Raw genomic sequence first — 18,659 nt, forward strand, 5'->3', positions numbered from 1 at the left:
CTGCAGATAATACTAAAATGAAGCATTTGAGGCATTTCTGAATTTAATTGAATGAATGTATTCTTTATAATGTGGCATATTTCAAATAAACAATTTCATCTTGAAGCAGATTTAACCACAAGGAACTGCAGTATACTGTTGATCCTTCAACAACGTTGCATTAAATACATGTAAAAATACCATAATTTGACTGGTTTATTAAGTATTTAAAACTATTTTGTTGTAAAACAGCCAAAATTATGAATATACACTTATTTTAAGTATACTAATATTCATATACCAGCACAGTAGTGATGGTTTTAAAGACAATAAAAAACAGCCTTGGAAACCAGGGCTGACGTACCAACAACTGGAAAAAAAATACTTACCCACAATCCCAGTATAAGACATCAGAGCTGAGAGCATGGCATACATAATCCATGGTGGAGAGCCCATTTTTGTCAGTACGTACTTCTTTATTCTTCCTACTGGTAAGATTATTGTTGTAGTCGCCTACTTTTGTAAGCTTTGCTTGATGTCACGTGACCTGACTGTCATTGCTTTTCATGTTCACCAGAAATGTCCTGCTCATCATCACAATTTGGACTATGTGAGAATGATTTTTATAGAATTGTAGAAGTTCCCTTTAGTCCATAAGACCTAAAGCATTGATGAGGAATTAACAATCAGCGGCTATAATGCATGTGGTCGAGCTCTCTGTTGTCTTAAACATTGTCTTATTTGCTCAAATCTGGCTTTAGGGTAAAGACTGTACAGTGTCAGGCAAACGTTTGGGCACCCCTGGTGAAAATATCTATTACTGTGAAGAGTTAAGCACATTCCTTTAACCCCTTAATGCAGCAAGGCTTATTACACACTAAGCTGTATTACTCAGTCACTACAGGGACTCCTGTACAAACCGGTGGGGCTATTCTTTAGTAATAGAAGCTTGTAAGAACACTTTGGGCCCACCAGTAGTCCATGGGCTTTTTAAAAGGTCAATATTAAAGCAAGGTTACTTTTTTAAGGTTATGTCTTTTACAGTTAAAAAAGTCTGGACACCCTGCATGGTCAGTAGTTACTAACACCCCCTTTGGCAAGTGTGAAAGCTTGTAAACACTTCCTGTAGCAAGTTTTTCGGTTTTTGTTTGGGGGATTTCCGGCACCCATTCTTCCTTGCAAAAGGCCTCTAGTTCTGTGAGATTCTTGGGCCGTCTTGCTGTACTGCTCTTTTGAGGGCTGTCCAAATATTTTTAATGATACTTATGTCTGGGGACATTAAGGGCCATGGCATAACCCCTTAGCTTGCGCCTCTTTAGGTCAGTCTTGAGGTTTGGGATGATCAAACCATGTTCACTCGAGGCTGAGAAACCTGGGTGTGTTTGTGTTTGACCAGTCCATGTTGTCTGATGCTCATGATAAACAGCTGACCGATTTTTAAAAATGAAAACAGTAAATTAAGACCAGTAGTTTCTAATGCAGAGCTAGAGATGCTTACACATAGCTTTTATTTAATCTCGGATTGATTCCTGCTACTAGATCAAACAAAAGGTCTCATATAACTCCCCTGTTAATACTTCTGACTTTCTGTTTCTGACTATAGGACCCTGTTTAAAATTCTCACGTTTATTTAAAGAGCGTTGTGTGGTCAGGCTCTAGGTTATGTGGCTGAACTACTCCACCCTCATTTATCATTACCTTTGCTTAGATCAAGTAAGTTTCTTTCTAAGAATCTTCTGTCTGTCCCAAGCTCCTGCCTAAAGACTTGTGGTGATCCAGCATTTAAGGTTTTTGATCCTGAGCTATGGAACACACTGCCACCCTTCTTCAAGATCCACTAGCTAGTACTGACTTGGCATGTTCCACTCGGGAGTACAAACTACCCAGGATGAGATGACGCTGTACGGTAACTTTGCAATAGGAACAGCAGAGTGGCGCCTAATGCATTCGGAACAAGAACACATCTGGGCGTTCGGGCTGCACTTGGCTAGATGTGAACTTTTGAATGGAATAGTAAAGGGCTGCAACTGATGACGTTTCACAAGTCCACAGAAACACAAGCACAGACAAGAATGCAATGATGACTGTGAACAAGCCATTACCCTAACCAGCGCATTAAGGTCTAGGACCTTGGTAAAAGCTATCCGACAGCTTGAATCTTTTGGGGTGCCCGACGCCTGCCGTTCCTCCAACATTTGCATGCCACTGTATAGACGATCCACGGACACCCCCGCAGACCTGTACAAGACCTGCGCGAGTCGGTTTAGTCAGCCGAAATAAGACAGACAGTGCACAGGCAGACGTATGTATATGTTACTTTAATACGTGTTAAAGGAATAATATTTGCGTCAGCAGACAGTGTTATGACGTAGGACTCACTGAGAAGGGCAATGGCAAAGGGACCCCTTTCTACGCAGGGTTTCAGTAAGGCAAGGCTGCATCAACAACTGGGCTGTAACAATCAAGTTCCAAGCATGGCATCATACAGTACTAGTGACACTAATCAGGTCAAGCACACATTGTACAAACTCTTTAAGGGGAGACAGAGGAGTAACCCTTCAACAAGACTTCAAAAAGCCAACAGACATACATTCTCTTATAGAGCAGAAGAAAGGTGTCACCATTTTAAACGGGTGCATAATCCAGGATCTTAAGACTCAGACACAGCTGGAAAGATAGAAGATTAACAAAAACAAGAAGACCAAAAAAAAAAAAAAAAAAAGAAAAAAAAAAAAAAGGGGGTTTGAAAGAGGGTTTGGCAACTTTGTGATTGCTGTAGTCGATTTCCCTGGTTTCTCTATTTCTTCAACAAAGGTGATTGGACGTCCGATTATGGGAATGGGATCATGTTTCTACTGTTCGGAGTATTTGACCAGAGAGGCGATGTGGTGATGAGGCTATGATGCTCCCCTAAGCGGAGCTCAGGATCTGTCTCATGAAGATGACTGGAAATTATTATAAAGTGCTGTTCCGCTGTTGGAAGCAGCCCAAAAACTCCTCCATACAAAGCCATCCCGTACAGAAAGACTGGAATTGGAATTAGAAAAATACAGGTACAAAATCCATTACATTCAAGAGACAATTCTAGCACAAAAGGGTTGTACATCATAAGCTTTATAGCTAATATAGGAACTTGAGATTCATAGAGGCATCTTCTACAGTATATAGAAAAAAGAGGGGAATGACATTTAAATGGACTGGGAACCAAACCTCATCTATGCGTCATGCAAAGGTTCGAATGTTCGAATAAGCGTTTCGTCGTTCAAGGCAATTTTTAAATACAGTATCCTCCCTCAAGACACAGGAGGGCTAATAAGAGCAAATTTCATGAGTAGGGAAGCAGGTGTGAGGGGTTTGGGGGTTGGGAGGAAATCATTTAGAAAGTGACATTTTGGTTTGGGTCTAAGGTGCAAATATCTTTTTTTTTTCTTCTAAAATAGGCAATTTTAAAAACGTCCTGTACACCATGCCAAAACTGCAGGTAGAGGCTGAGGAAATCCATCAGAAATATATAGAATTAGTTGTGCTAATATAATGCATTTATTACCTGAAAACAGACACGCTGACTACACTCAGGTCACCCAGTCTGTCTGGCTTTCCATCGCACCATCAAATTTCTTAAAAGAGAGAGACAGCGTTCCCTTTTCTTTGGCAAATGTCTGGAAACAAAAACCCCGCTTGTTAGACGTAAGCTTATACAGTACAGTTCATAATGTACGCCTTCTTCCGTTATCGCTCTCGCCTTGATGGGAAGAACAAATACGGTGCGACGCTGGACGCGCACACAACACTTGGGAAGACATTTTGCAGTGAAAACTGGATTTAAGACGAGCGTTTGGAAATCGGCTGGACCGGGCCCGAGAATCGAGCAGCACCTCCTTGTGGAAATACTGGTCAGCGGGAGCTATTCCGGATCACATCAGCATGCGATTCAGTTCGAATAATCATAAAGGTGGGCAATACGAGGATATTTGAGTGTGATCAGATTTAGCAGGATGCACAACTTTTCTGAGCACATCATCAGTACTTCAATAACACTGACCTCTGAGACCTCTTCCTTCCTTCATTACAAGCAGCGTAATTAGTCCTGTTTCATTCGTTCATACAAGAAATTCTGAATAAAGCAGAGCAGATTTTGATTATCAAACTAGCAGACTATCATACTGACAGCCATAACATTAAAACCACAGGCTGGTGAAGTGAATAACATTGGCACCTGTTAACAGGTGGGATATATTAGGCAGCAAGTGAACAGTCGTGTTCTGAACACTGATGTGATCTATGGAGGCCCCACCTCACAATGTCATAATGTCTTGGTGCCAGATACTACAGGACATCTTATTGGCTGCACTAGGGTATATACACAACATTAGGCAGGTGGTTAATATTATGGCTGATCGGTGTATATTGTGCATTGTGAAAACGCCTGTATTTATTGTGATAATACCGTCATATTGCCCACCCCTAAATAACTGATTATAGTAATCACAACCTGATAATGTACCTTAAGACAACCAATAGAGTATCCTAGCACTCTTAGAAACAAAGGTGATTCAAAGGTGATTCTTGGAGCGATACCGCTTTAATAGAAGAACCACATTTGGATCCATAAAGACCTGTGTTTGTAACAGAGAACAGAGAAAGTGGTTATTTAATGGAACCCTTTGTAGCACTTTATTTTTAAGAGTGTGGGACAATCCCGTTCCAACATCTTAACGTTTGGGAACGAGGCATGGCGGAGGTTTCCTGAAAACCTCCTAATGTCATGCGGCTCACAGAGAGGGGCAGAGAAGTGGTCAGGAGACTGACTGCTGACTGAGCGGGTCTTTGAGCTGATCTCAGCAGATCAATATTCCCCTCAGCCTTTCGGCATGCCACGAACATGACTGCTTGAACCTGTCCAACTTTCTGTTCAAATACAATGAGGTGAAATCCCTTGGCTTTGAGCTAAATGCTCGTGGTGTGTGAAGAACAGGGGAGGTGGAGGAGGGCAGGGGGACATTCAGACTCTAGCAGGTACGTACACACACACACACACACACACACACACACACACACACACACACACACACACACACACACACACACACACACACACCTCACTGTGCTCATTAGACACTAGCCAAACACGTGGCAATGCAGGTTGCCTCACATGTGCACTCCCAAAAGCAGGGACTATTCCTCTAGAAGCGGTGCATTGTTTCTCAGTGCTCATTGGCTTAACAGGTAAGCATAGGTGTGTATATATATATATATATATATATATATATATATTTAAATTTATATTTTTTATATATAGACATATATATATAATTTATTTTGTGTTTGAGCTTCTGATAATAGTCTTCATCCAGTAGAGTGGACCTCTCGGCGAGGTTTACAACTAAACATTATTATTATTACAAAGAGAAAAAGGCCAGCAAAACCACGCCCTAAAGCACACAACACGATTAAGGGATAAAAAGGATCAAATACAGTATACTATAGATTTTTCTCTTTAAAAAATCAAACAAAAATGTATAAATTCACAGACATCATTTGGAGAAAAATTCAAGGGTGTGGGGGAAGCGTCAGTCAACTTAGTTAGTAAAAAGCGCAATGGCGGACATCGCGGCAAACGTCTAATGCAGGTTTTTTCAGCCTGGCTTGGAGCGTTCCTTCATTTGGACTGAGCAGCGGCCTCCCTGGAAGCAGAACTGGAAGTTTTCAAGCATCTTCGAGGGGGCCGACACGATGCTGCGCATCTCTGCCGCCTCTCGTTCGGTCAGGCGTGTGGCTGGGAGGAGCTGATTGTGAGCACGGATTGTGAACGGAAAGAAAGCAAAAACAACAACAACGTGCATCGACCCAGGAGCACAGCCTGATGAGCCTCTGGAGATGCTGTGGGCACTAATGAGTAGAGAGAGAAGCAGCAAGTCCTTTCCTGCACTTTGTCTTATCCATATCCTTTCTCTCTTCCCACAGCACAGTGAATCTCCCAGGAATGGATAAAAAATGGCAGAGAGGCAGGAGAGAATCCCATGTCCACGCTGCGGAAAATGAAGAAGGTGCGCCGAAGTGAACAGCGCCACCTCGCCTTCAAAGTTAATTAACGACGCCTTCGCCGCTGAAGGACACTGCCGGGAAATGTAAGCGGATCAAACGATAAAGTGGAAATTTATGGAAAAAAAGCTGATCCGAGAGCAAAGGGAAACATTTACAAAAAAACAAACAAAAAAAACCCAACCACATATTAATCATGATCAACATTGCCTAAAAGACTCTACCGTAGCTAAAAATTAGTGCAGTGTCTGTTACGAAACTACCTTAGGAAACTAGTAGCACTCTTTTGGATAAGCTATCGAGACGCTACGCACACCAACGTGTGCGCACACAGGCAAACACGCGCGCAAACATCCATACACTGCAGGAAGGTCAAGTATTGACATAAAATGCATTGTATCATTCAAGTATACTGCTCTAAAAAAATCTATTCATCTCTATAGCTGTGCACGTGAAGAGTGGAAGGGTGCCCAGTACAGTAACAGGGTGCTGTTATAGCAGAACATACAAAACCAAAAAAAAAAAAAAAAAAAAGAAGGAAAAAGAGGATGGCTTCTGACCAGGTCAGTATTCAGTCAATCAGTAACTCTGTTTGCTTTGGATCACAGAGCACCCCTCACAAACACACACACTTCTCCAGTTCCTCTCAGCCTCGAGCTGGGGCAGATTCCTTGTCGTCCCGTGCACCCCGCGGCATCAGGGAAGCCCCTGGAGCGCTGGCGGGCTCACATGCATCTGCTGCATGGGGCCTGACACACCACGACAGAAGTCCTTGGACAGAAAGAGGCATCTAGGCATTATAAGTGTGCATTGTCAAGGTGAAGCCTGCGCTGAGAGGGGCTCGAAACTCGGGCGTAGAAGCAGGCTGGCTGTGAGGTATGGGGGGCAGTTGAGCAATATCTGTTGCACTCATTCACGCACCACAAACACACACACACACTCACACTCAAACACACACAGTGCGTGTATGCTTGGTTCCGGCCAGGAAGGAGAACAGGAAGCCACAAGATTTTCCTCTAACAGAGAGAGATAGACAGACAGATACAGAGAGAGAGAGACAGGCAGAAACAGAGAGGGAGTGCAGAAAAGTTGAGCCGGTCAGGCTTAAACAGACATAAAGAGAGAGCTCCTATATCGTATTAAAAACCTGGCTTTACAAAGAGCAGCCAGCTCCTTCGCTACAGCATGTCCTGCGTGTCTGGCTCTAGTGGAGGAAGCATGCTTGGTTCCTCTGGGGCTCGGCACCAGCCTGCCACCCCCACGTCTCTGTTCGATTGAGGGTTGCGTGAAATAATCCTCTGTTAGTGAAAGGCGGCTTCCTCCTCTTCTTCCTTTTCCTGGTGAACTCAGAGTGTCCCTCATCGCTCCATGATGTTGCTCTCTCTCTTTTCTTTTCTTTTCTCTCTCTCTCTCTCTCTCTCTCTCTCGTTCTCTCTCTCCTTGGAACAAAGCTGAAGAGTTTGAGATATGCCCCAGTAAGTCCACTCCCAGACCAGAGCTGGTCTAAACCAGCCTGAGCTTTCACTGGTCTGCGCAGGAGATCAGCACAGCAGTCTGAGGAGCCATGTCCTTCACCTGTCCTTCAGGCCGCTGGCCTCTGAAAACACATACACACAACACAGTATATCAGCTGAAGTGTTCTGATATGCTGTGACTGGCAGTTTATCATGGGTTCTTTAGTAATAGCTACATACACACACTTGTGATCAGAAATGTAAATGTCTCCGCTGTCCAATGAAAACCATGTATCTCCGTTTTTAGTTTAGAACACCGATTTGAACACCGTGTAAATCGATCTGTACACTGTGTAAATAATTCTGGATAGATGGACCAATAGAAATGCTCTAAATTACTTGGAATGAATTCTTATTTTAAGTTGCCTTCTCCTGTAAAGTCCCTATTTTGGATGTTTTTGAACTTCCTCTTAGTAATCATGATTGACTAGAGCTGATAACTTCTCTGTGCCCACATAAAAAGGGGTTGTTTGACAGCACTCATTTGATTGACCACACTGCAGTGGGGCACTCCAAAGAGTTCAGTGCATGTCTGAAATTAGACAAAGATAAAACAAGCAGAAATGTCTCTTGTAGCCTTTTCCAAACCTTTACAGATCACAAGACCATAATTTCAAACATAAGCTGCTGCACATTCAAGTAGGAGGTGTATCCACTGAGGTATATCCACAGGTGTATCCAAGATCCAAGAAATGGTCCCCTTCAGCTGAGAGGAAATTGGTTTGGATGGTCAGGAACGACCCAGAAAGGACCAAGGCACAGACCTGCCATGAACAACACTGTCTACACTTGTCAGGCTCCACTTGAGTTTCACATGGCCATGGACAAAAAGGCAGCATCTAAGAGAGAACCCCATGCCTCAAAAATAACACACTCAAGCCTGACTAAAGTTTGCAGCTGACCACATGTACAAAGAAAAAGCCTTCTGCTTTCGGAGGACAGTTTTATGGTCTGATGAGACAACAATGAGTAGTAAAGATGAGACAGTCAACGCCATGGACACCGTACCATCTGTTGCAAGTATGGTGGCGATAGAATCCTGCTCTGGGGCGTTTAGAAACTGGTACATTTCACAAAGTGGAAAGAGGACTACCACAGAAGTCCTCAGCATAACTGCACAATTCCATTTAGGCATAACTGGGTGTTCTAACAGGACAATGGCCCCAGTGACATTAAAAGTGGTTGTGGAATAGATAAAGCAGGCTAACATTAAGCTTTTGGAATGGCTTTCCAAAGTCCTGACCTCAAATACACTGTGCTTAAAAGTCGGGTCCGTGCCAAGAAACCAACTAATTGAATGAAATGCTATCAGTTGTGCCAAGAAGAGAGGTCAAATATCTAAGCAGAATTCTGCCAGACGTCTGGTCAAGGTGCAATTTGCTGAGGGGGACATTTAACATTTAACCAACTTATGTACATGGATTTGTATGTATGCCCGCAACTGTATACATCCCAATATGGGACCCATACTGTGCAGTCCCTGTGTGTGTATATAGAGTACACTGTTGCATACCTATGCACATTCTCCATGGCTGCAACCTCGGCAAGGGCTGCCAGGCTAAAGAAGGCCGGCAGGCTGTCTGACGCTTCTGCGCCATCTGCCTCTGCTGGTCTGGGGTCAGTGTAGCAGCTCTCCTTGTTGCATAAAGTCTTGTGAGTTAATGGCTTTTCATCCTGGTCCTGGGTCAGCTCCTTGGCTTTGTCCGCTGCAAAAACACAAAGCCATTTAATATCAGATCTAGTATCATGCCATATGTTAAACATCAGTTCATGTCGAGAACCAAACCATGCTCATACATTAAGCCACTCAAAGCAGTATTAACATTTTTGAGACAACCCATGAAAAGTATTAGAGCATACACTGTTTGGACCAAATTAGTGGGACACCAGCTTATTCATTGTTTTTTTCAAAATCAAGGGTATTAAAAATAGTTTATCCTGCTTTTGTTGGAGTAACTGTCTCAACTGTCCAGAGAAGGCTTTCTACTAAATTTTGAAGCATTGCTTTGAGGATTTGATTTCATTAAGCAACAATTAATGAGATCAGGATGTTGGATGATAACCACCTGACCACATCCCAAAAGTACTTGAAGGAGCACCATCATTCCAGAGAACATAGTTCCACTGCTTTACAGCTCAATGCTTTATACCCCTTCTGCCCACACCTGGCATTAGGCACGATGCCACCAGGTGCCACCAGGTTCAGGTTCACACTGTGTGTGTGTGTGCATTTGCACATGTGACAGCAATGTATGTAAATTACAGTAGCTGAATGCATTCATTAGAGGAGGTGTCCACAAACATTTGGACACATAGGGTACATTACACAGTATATAACAGCGCGTCTTCATAAAGACCACCAGGGTGGTTTGTATATATGTGGACTCATCTGCTACTGTCTGAAAGATACGTGGATGACTCACCCTCTGCGGGTGATAGTCGCCCGTCGGCCGTGCGCACCAGATGAGTGATCTTACTCTTCCTGGCTTTCCTCTTCTGGCTGCCAACAGGCACATCACCTGCCTTGCGGACGTCTGGAGAGAGTGATGTGCACGCAGTGTCAGGCTTTACCGTGTGACCCGCCTCAACAATCACCGGTTCTGGCTGAGCTATGGCTACAAATAACAGAACAGACAGGGGCAGATATGCAGTCAGATGGAGATGCTACACCAGGGAAAGGTACTGTAAGGAAAGGCACGGCAGACTTAGCAATGCAGTGTTTAAGCTAGAATGTTTCTCAAGTCTATTCGTGAATACAACAATTTCCACGAATGTTCCACACATGTACATCAAGTGACTCTCATTCTGTGTGACCTAGATTTGATTTCGTCTGCAACACAAAGCTCTGAAACCTGTCTAAACCACTGATCAACAACACCTCTCACCGCTGGCCTATTTGCCCACACACTTTCATACACGTACACACAAGAACATCCACGTACCCACATGAGCACGCATCCACGCAAGTACTTGCTCAGTCATTCACGCAGAAGACAGACCAAGTGAATTAAGCCAAAAATAAACCAAAATCACATGGCGCATGCTTTCTCTGTATCACCTTTGTCCGAGGTACCCGGCTTCTCCTTTTTGTGCTTGTACCTGCTAACAATCTTGTGGAATAAAGTCTTTTTCTGAGATGGGGATGGACCTGATTGTAAATAAAACAGAAAAGAAGGAAGACAGCATGCAATGTTAGGTGATTGCCATGACATGCTCTACAATGGAGGTGAGCATTTCCTGTTGCCATGACCGAAACACGCAATGAGTGGATACGCCAGGAGGAAGTGAGCTAAAGCGGCCCAATGTGCTCACCCTTGCTTGGCGTGGGAGTTTCAGGAAGGCTGGCTGAGCTGGCTTTCTTCCTTTTTGTGACTGCAGTGCTTTTTTTGTCGAATGTGAGGGGACTGTATTGAGGCAGGCTGTTAAACTTCTTCTCAAACTCTTCCTCCAGCTTTCCCAAATTGCTGCAGACAAGAGAACAATGTTAATCTCGGAACCTGCTAATAAACTTTACAGTAAGTCCTTCTAAGCATAAGTGTAGAACAGGTAAACGCCAAAAACCTATTTTCATTGTTAAGAAATGAACACTGATTTGATTATTTTGCACAGATATCCCTAAATAGACAATGAAAATAATTCATGTCAATACAAAAACCATGCTTCAGTATTAGTTTAACTACAGTGTCATAGAGGAGACAGAACAATGAAGAATAAAGCAATGAAAGTGAGTGAGAGCTCACCCTGGCCCTGCCTCTTCTTTAGATTTAGACTTCTTCAGCTTTTTAGGGTTGCTGGCAGCTGGCTGACTGAAAGCACAGCTTTCATCTGTCCATCCTGTTTCGAGCTCAGACACACTGCCCCGCACTGAACCTCTCTTTCCTGTAGGACACGTGTGCACAAACACAGTTATGAGAAAGTGAAGAAACAATACATATTCACATTCACAAGTTTTGAGAGAGCTGCGGTGACCAGACTATGTTAAGAAATTCCAATAACACTGCATTTTGCAAACATGTCCTGGTATCAGATGACAAAATCAATCAAGTTAATAAACCTGTGCTTCCAAAGTACTGCCAAAAGAATGTCCTACAAACCTGACAAACATTGGACTGTTCTGAGCTGTTTTCCTAAAATTACATCAACGGAAACTGTACAGCTTTAATAGTATACACAGGTGTTACACAGGTGGAAACTCCGTTCCCAACAAGGGAACTCTTTATTTAAAGCTATGAGAAGTTTCCAGAAAATGACACACAGCTAGTCTTTTTCTCTGCTGTCTATGAAAGTAAGAACGAAGATTGTTGTTTGATGCCAGCACAAGCATAACAGTATCAATCTGAGGTCAGCAAACTGGACTGGACCTAGAAACTAAACCTTGAATCCAGTTTCCAGCCCTGTATTTAGTAATCACTGGAAATTTAGGGATCAGCTGATGTAACTGATTGGCCATCTCGTGTCAGACCAACAAAGAATCAAAGGCCCCGCCCATGATCTGATCATATGTGGCTAGCACAAAGTACAGGTGTGAACTTGAGGACACACTGTAATTATTGTAACCTTAATGTGAAGTCATAAGAGAATGCCAGTACCTCGGTCCACGTTGGCTCGCAGTGAGGTCAGCATCCCCTCAGAGACCAGTGTTTTATACAGTGCTCCCTTACAGCTGCGTTCCGATTTCCTATATCCGCACACCTCAGGTTTGGGTTCAATGTCCCTCTCCTCTGGTTTGACTGGCTGGGCCTCCAGTTCTCTCTCTTCTCCTGTGACTGGCTGTGGAGCATCCCCCTCACCTTCAGTCACTGGTTCTGAGGAGACCATCTCTTCAGCTCTGATTGGCTGCTCTGCAATGCTGTGCTGAGATGGGACCTCCGTGCAGCTAGGAGGCTCCACCTTCACCTCCATCTCCTCTCTGCACTCAGGTTTCACCTCCATCTCAGGGCTAAGTGGAGCTGCATCCCTTTCAGTCTCCGGCGGCTTGCGGTCCTCTCCGCTGTCCGGCTCCTCCTGCTCCGTCGCCTCCTCCTTGGCCCTGAGCTGTTTCTTCACTTTGGGTTTGGTCTTTTTCTTGGTTGAAGGAGGCTGGTCCGTTACGATGGTGCCGTCCTCGCTGTCTGAGGGTCGAGATCGTTTCTTGGCTGTCTCCTCCGAGCCGAAGGCCCCTTTGGCCACGGCCTCGATGGTGTACATCAAGCTCTCTAGGTCTGAGCTGGACGACGGGCGCTTCTTGCAGGTCTTTTTGGGCGAGCTGGGGCTCTTCTCAGCCTTTGTTGCGTCTTTGTCTTCCTTCAGCTTTTTCTTTTTCTTCTTCTTTGCGGGCTGGCTAAGCGTGGGAGCACTACAGTCGGTGGGGGAGGAAGAGGTGGAGGAGGATGAAGACGGGGTGGGGTGAGGAAGATCTGGGTTGTTTGGGTGCTCGGTGGGGTCTGCATTAGCGTTGCTGTGCTGAGCACAGAGAGAGGACGAGTCCACAGCAGGGTGAGAAGAAAGGGCCTCCAGTTTCTCTGCCTCAGAGGCCAAACACATCTAACACACACACAGACACACACAGAGTTAGGGTCCACTGAGACAGTGTCTAAGAGCTGGCCATAATGACAAGATTTATCATTATTGTGGTAAATTCTTTTCTTAGCCAATCTTTTATAAATGTGCCAAAAATAATAATGCAACCTAGTGAAAAATACTATATTTTCTATTTATAGCCCATTTGTAGCTTCCACTACACAATACTAAACAAAACACATCCATGGCAAAACATCTACACAGCTACGGTTGTGGAAAGCAATGGCCACCAGGTGGCAGCATTGCAATCATAACAGTACATAACAGGCCAATTATGCAACAGAGCCGCCACCCGCTGCAAACCTCAACCAGCCAGTGTGTGACTGTGCTTGTTACTAATGTTCCTCAAGTCAGTGTGTAATAAAAAGGCATCTGCATGTCTAGCATGCATACGCATAAACAGATACGGTCAGCAGTGAGTGAGTGTGAGGGCAATGTGACCGTGAGTGTGCGTCTGTACCTCAGCAAGCTGGAAAAGAGCAGACTGGCCACACTGCTTGCCTTCAGAAACAGAAGTCTGGGAACCACTGGAGGAGATCTGCAACAGTGAAAGTGAAAGAGGTAGTGTAAATGTACAGCAAAAGACAGTACAAACATTCAGACACGCCACACAGACGCAGACCTGTTCTTCAGTTGTCCTCCACAGTAGTGATGTGAATTACTTCCCAGCAAATTATAGGAAGAAAGTATGAATGGTGAATAGAGAAAGCCAGCTTGACCTTATTGGAGTTCCAGCCAGCAGATCCATATTACACCTGAATCTCACCTTCACTCACAGTCGCCACTTTGAGGGATGCAGATGAAGTTTGCTCGGAGAATGTTCAATAAAATGCTACTATTTTCTACTTGTTGTTGTTGCAGTAATATCTCACTTATAGCTAATATTTCATTACTTTATACTTTTATCTTATTTATGATATTCAATTTGTTTATATTCCAGTTCTGAAGTGTTTTAAAGGTTAAAATGACAATAATATGCATTTTAATGTATTATTTATTTAACAATTACTTCTTGGACAATATATCGTCCGAAAAAAAGAAACATTGTGACAGGCCTAACCAGAGCCATTGCAATTCACATATGAACTCTGGAAAATTCCCGGAGTATATTCACATATGTTTTGTACAGCTGGAGATCGTCTGTGTCAGACTTGTTCTCACTACCGGTAAAGTTCTGCATGGTTTAGGCCAGGGCCGGCACCTGTGTAGTGCGTGCATGAGGTACGAAATGACCCGCTGTCAATTCCTCAGGAAATAACCTGTTCTGTTCACACGTGGGCTCACTTGGACATTACCTGGATTTTGTGCTATAGGCTGCCAGGAGAAAGTCAAGAGTAATGTCCGGTACAACTGATCTGGACATTAGCATTTACACATACGGCTCCTCTGGGTAATAGCCAAAAACGCTCTGGGTTACCGAGCATGTGTGAGGAAGGTCTATGTTTATTTTGCTCTATGTCAGTATCAACAGCTCGTATTTGGAAGGATTTGTGGAAGTAAGGCATAACAGTACTTGGGTTTTAACACTGCTATACAGGCAAGATTGACATACATTATGTCAAGTCCCTCAATCTGTTTCAGCCATTCAAAGACATACTGATCTGTATGTAGCATCTGTTACATATAGGGTTAGGGTCATTTACAACAGACAGAATTTCAACAGAACAGATTAGATTTCACTTCGGTCCTTGCATGTCAGTGATTGGATCACATTCTGATTTCATCTGACAACAACAAGCTTGTTGTTAACACACCCAGGACACACTGTGATCAGATTATGATCAGATCATTTAAAACACGTCTAGCAGTGGTCCGCGACAGATCTTGACCACATTCAAGTGTAAATGAATTGCGTTTTCTAAATTGGCATATTAGTTTTGGAATGTGATTTTAGGGGACGCTGGTTACAGGTTGAGGGGGGTCGCTAGGAAGCTTTATGTACTTAAGAGATCACCATAGTGAGGCTGATGATCTCTTTAATCAGAGAGAACAAAAAGATGTTTCCAACAAAACAGGTGATTCAATTTAAGTGCCTAGCAGCATAGAATGGCTGCTAATTTTACAATACTGGAAGTAAATGTCAATGTCTGGGGTGAATGTTTGAGGACAGCTTCTTCATGTCTGTGCCATTTTTCCCCCCACAGTTTTCAACTTTTTTTTTTTTTTTTATACCACAGCTACCTTTAAAGCCCATTTAGCTTGTTAGCCGGGTAAGTACCAGCTTATGCTAGAAACTAGCACAGCTCAGAGTTCCCACAGTCTGCAGAAACAGGATGGTGCAGTGTTTACATGTTGGCATTTTTTAAAAAAAGTGTCATTCTGCACCTCGCTACAGAGTTGGGTTAAAACCACAATGTTAAATGAAGAATCTTGCGGTTTAAAGTTGTCATGGTGATAGATGCCAGGTGTGATATCTGACATGGTGCTTTTTAATATTACTAATATACAGAATAACTATGCACACAAATACATACACCAGACTACATCAGACTACAGACTGTAGTCCATCTGTTTCTCTGCATACTTTGTTAGCCACCTTTCACCCTGTTCTTCAATGAGCAGGTCCCCACAGGACCACCACAGAGCATGTATGATGTGGGTGGTGGATCATTCTCTGCACTGCAGCGACACTGGCATGCTGGTGGTTAGCGTTTGTTGAGTTGGTCCACCTTGCAGATGTAAAGTCAGAGACTAAAGCTCATCTGTTGTAACACAGTTTGTGTCGTCATCCTCTTCATCAGTGGTGACAGGATGCCGACTACAGGACGCTGTTGGTCGGATATTTCTGTTTGTGCTAACACGCCACCACCACATCAGTGTCACTGCAATGCTGAGAATGACCCACCACCCAAATAGTACCTACTCTGTGGTGGTTCTGTGGGGTCCTAGCTACGGAAGAATAAGGTGAAAGGATGTTAACTAAGTATGAAGAGAAACAGATGGTCTACAGTCTGTAACTACAAAACTACAACATGCACCTATATGGCAAGTGGAGAAGATAAAATGAACAGTGAGTGTAGAAAGGAGGTGGTGTTAATGTTATGGCTGATCGGTGTAGGTCAACCACAGCAGCTGCAAGGCAAAGCCTTCTCCATCTTCAATGAAGATGATATCTGGCATGTTTTGAATATTTATCCTATATTTAACACTGCACAATACACTGGTGGTAGCAGATATGCATATGGCTTTATAGCACGTTAGTGTAAAATGGAAACGATGTATGTGGTGACCATCTGGTCACACTGGAAACACATTTGTAGCGAAAGTGCAAAAGGAATCTGGCCAAAGTTGATCCCAATACTATCCAGACATAAAACCTATGTTACTGCAAGGTGTAAACAAGCTCTTGGTGTCTTGGAGTTGCAAAAAAGGCTGCAGTGGGGACTCTACCTCAGCTAGCTGGAAGAGGGGAGACCGCACACAGCTGCTAGGAAGATCAGGCGAGTTGGGCTGAGACGGGCCACACGCCTGAAGGAGAAAGAGAAGAAGAACATGGAGCAGTGAGCAGTGTATCAGCGCTTCAGAAAAGGCCGGAACAAGAACAGATGCTGCTTTTCTCACATATGTATCGCAGTGCAGTGATTTCCACGTGAGGCGCTCGCTAATACAGCAGTGAAGGGAGCAAGTGAGCATCAGCATGTAAACCATGTTCACTGGAACTGGGGCCAGTTCAGTTCAAGCGGACTGATTCAATTAAAGGTGGAGGTGTAGACGATCTCCCCATGAGGCACAAAGCTGTTATTACAATTGCAATTCCACTGTTTGTGTGTTTGACTTCTGTAGCACTTTAATGAATATGGTAGGAGCCAGGGGAAAATGTCCTTTAGAAAAGTCAGCAGTTCTCAATTACTATTACACAATCTTATTTTTATGACCCTCTTGAACTTGTCACAGTCTCATTTCTTAATTAGCTGGGGTGGACAGGTCCACACACTTCAGTGTGTTCATATTACAGCCATGAGTTGAGCTTCAGGACATAGCCTGCTAGGACAGAACTCCATTTCTAAAATTAATTTATATCACATATAATACTGTCATTCAACATTTTATCAGAAAATACACTGAACATTATCGGTTACCTCAGATGCAGTTGATCCGAGCTGAGACTTGCCTATGGCTCGTTAATGCTCCCTTTCAATACATCCCTTTCAAATGCAGATCATTGCTTACATTCTCCTAAGCGTCCTTTATGTTCATATGGATGCCATACATCCACCAGAGGGCAATTCAGAGTGAGACGTTTCTGACCAAACACCAAACATGGCGTCATCAGAATGTAATTGTGAGAATGTACTTACTACATAAAATATGAAAAAAAAAGGGGCATTAAACTCTATGTTAGCAACATTAGCTTACCATCTCTTGTTGTAAACTAAAGAAGCACACGTCAGATACCACATATGTCTCAGCAAAATAACTGCATCTGAGGTAAGAGATAAATCAGGTTCATTTCAACCATTCCTTCAACCTTACCTATGCTGCATATTGATAATTTAAATGTGAGGATATACTTTCAATGCCCTGTACGATAGACTCTGACGCTTAGAGCTCTCACCTCTGCCTGGGGGACCGCTGGGCTTTTACTTTCTGAGCTTTTAAGTCCTTCAGCAGGCTGGTGTGGACAGGAGGAAAGCTGAGGACATAATAGCACAGAGTTAAACAATAGCTTCATTACACTAAAGGTGCATGTTGGCACACAAGCCTGAGAGAGATGCAAAGTGCTAAATGTGTGTCTAAGTTTCTCACCTCGGCCAACTGGTAAAGGGCAGATTTTCCAGAAAGCTTGGCGACATCCGAGACCCCAGTCTGTGAAGTGCTAGAGGAAATCTACAAATAGAAAATAAATAGAAGAACAAGAAGCTAAAGCTTAAAAATCCACCCCAAGAAAAGATTTCAACAGAAGAAATACTTGTATGATGTTAAAAGCCAAAACTGTATGGTTTGAGCTGACCCTTCCCAGTTGAGCCATGGTTTATTATTAAGGCTCCACTAGAACACTGGTCAAAGAAACTAATGACTTTAGCGAAGTAATTTTCCTCCTAAGGTTACACAGAGACAAAATACTGTTCAGCACTGCAGATGCAAGGACTACAAAATGAAATGAAAGTCCTTTCTGAAACAAGAGGATCTCTAAAGGTACGTTCACACAGAAGGTAAAAAAAAATCATTGTGTCAGCAAGAAACACACTGAATCTGATATTTTCAGTTCTGATTTGGGCCACTTTCATATGTGGTATTGAAATGTAATATATATATACGATCAGTCTGAACCGCCACATGCAAGTTTTACATCAATCCAGTTCGACATTCCTCATAAATGCAGACAAGAGAAAAAGGCAAAAGAAAATAGACAACAGCAGTGAAGGAGGTAACAGACCTCCTGTAAATTTTGGTAAATTTTGAGAAACCGAAACCTCATGTGAAGCATTGCTCTTTTGCACATGACTGTCAATTTAGGAGCATCAACTGAATGTCGGATATAGGTCACATTAAAAACATCAGATTTGAGCCACTATTGGGGCCTCTATTTTTGTTAATGTAAAAAGACCACTAGTTCCAAAAGAT

At 43.3% G+C, this 18,659-nt stretch overlaps 1 protein-coding gene across 5 annotated transcripts in view; it reads right to left on the reverse strand.

The window, feature by feature from the left end:
- Positions 1–2,282: 2,282 nt before the first annotated feature.
- bbx (BBX high mobility group box domain containing) overlaps positions 2,283–18,659 on the reverse strand; it is a 38,427-nt gene continuing 22,050 nt past the window's right edge. For 4 of the 5 annotated variants that reach the window (XM_072659686.1, XM_072659684.1, XM_072659685.1 and 1 more), the window contains 11 exons: positions 17,841–17,921; positions 17,650–17,727; positions 16,485–16,562; positions 13,555–13,632; positions 12,125–13,058; positions 11,276–11,414; positions 10,848–10,999; positions 10,594–10,683; positions 9,959–10,150; positions 9,049–9,241; positions 2,283–7,618 (listed from right to left, as the gene is read on the reverse strand). In XM_072659686.1, the coding sequence (XP_072515787.1) occupies positions 7,543–7,618; positions 9,049–9,241; positions 9,959–10,150; positions 10,594–10,683; positions 10,848–10,999; positions 11,276–11,414; positions 12,125–13,058; positions 13,555–13,632; positions 16,485–16,562; positions 17,650–17,727; positions 17,841–17,921 (2,091 nt within the window). In that variant the 3' untranslated portion in view covers positions 2,283–7,542. The remainder of the gene's footprint in view (positions 7,619–9,048; positions 9,242–9,958; positions 10,151–10,593; positions 10,684–10,847; positions 11,000–11,275; positions 11,415–12,124; positions 13,059–13,554; positions 13,633–16,484; positions 16,563–17,649; positions 17,728–17,840; positions 17,922–18,659) is intronic. The other variant, XM_072659688.1, reaches the window with a different exon arrangement.

The sequence above is a fragment of the Salminus brasiliensis genome, chromosome 16 (genome assembly GCF_030463535.1).
Source record: "Salminus brasiliensis chromosome 16, fSalBra1.hap2, whole genome shotgun sequence".
Classification (NCBI taxonomy): domain Eukaryota; kingdom Metazoa; phylum Chordata; class Actinopteri; order Characiformes; family Bryconidae; genus Salminus; species Salminus brasiliensis.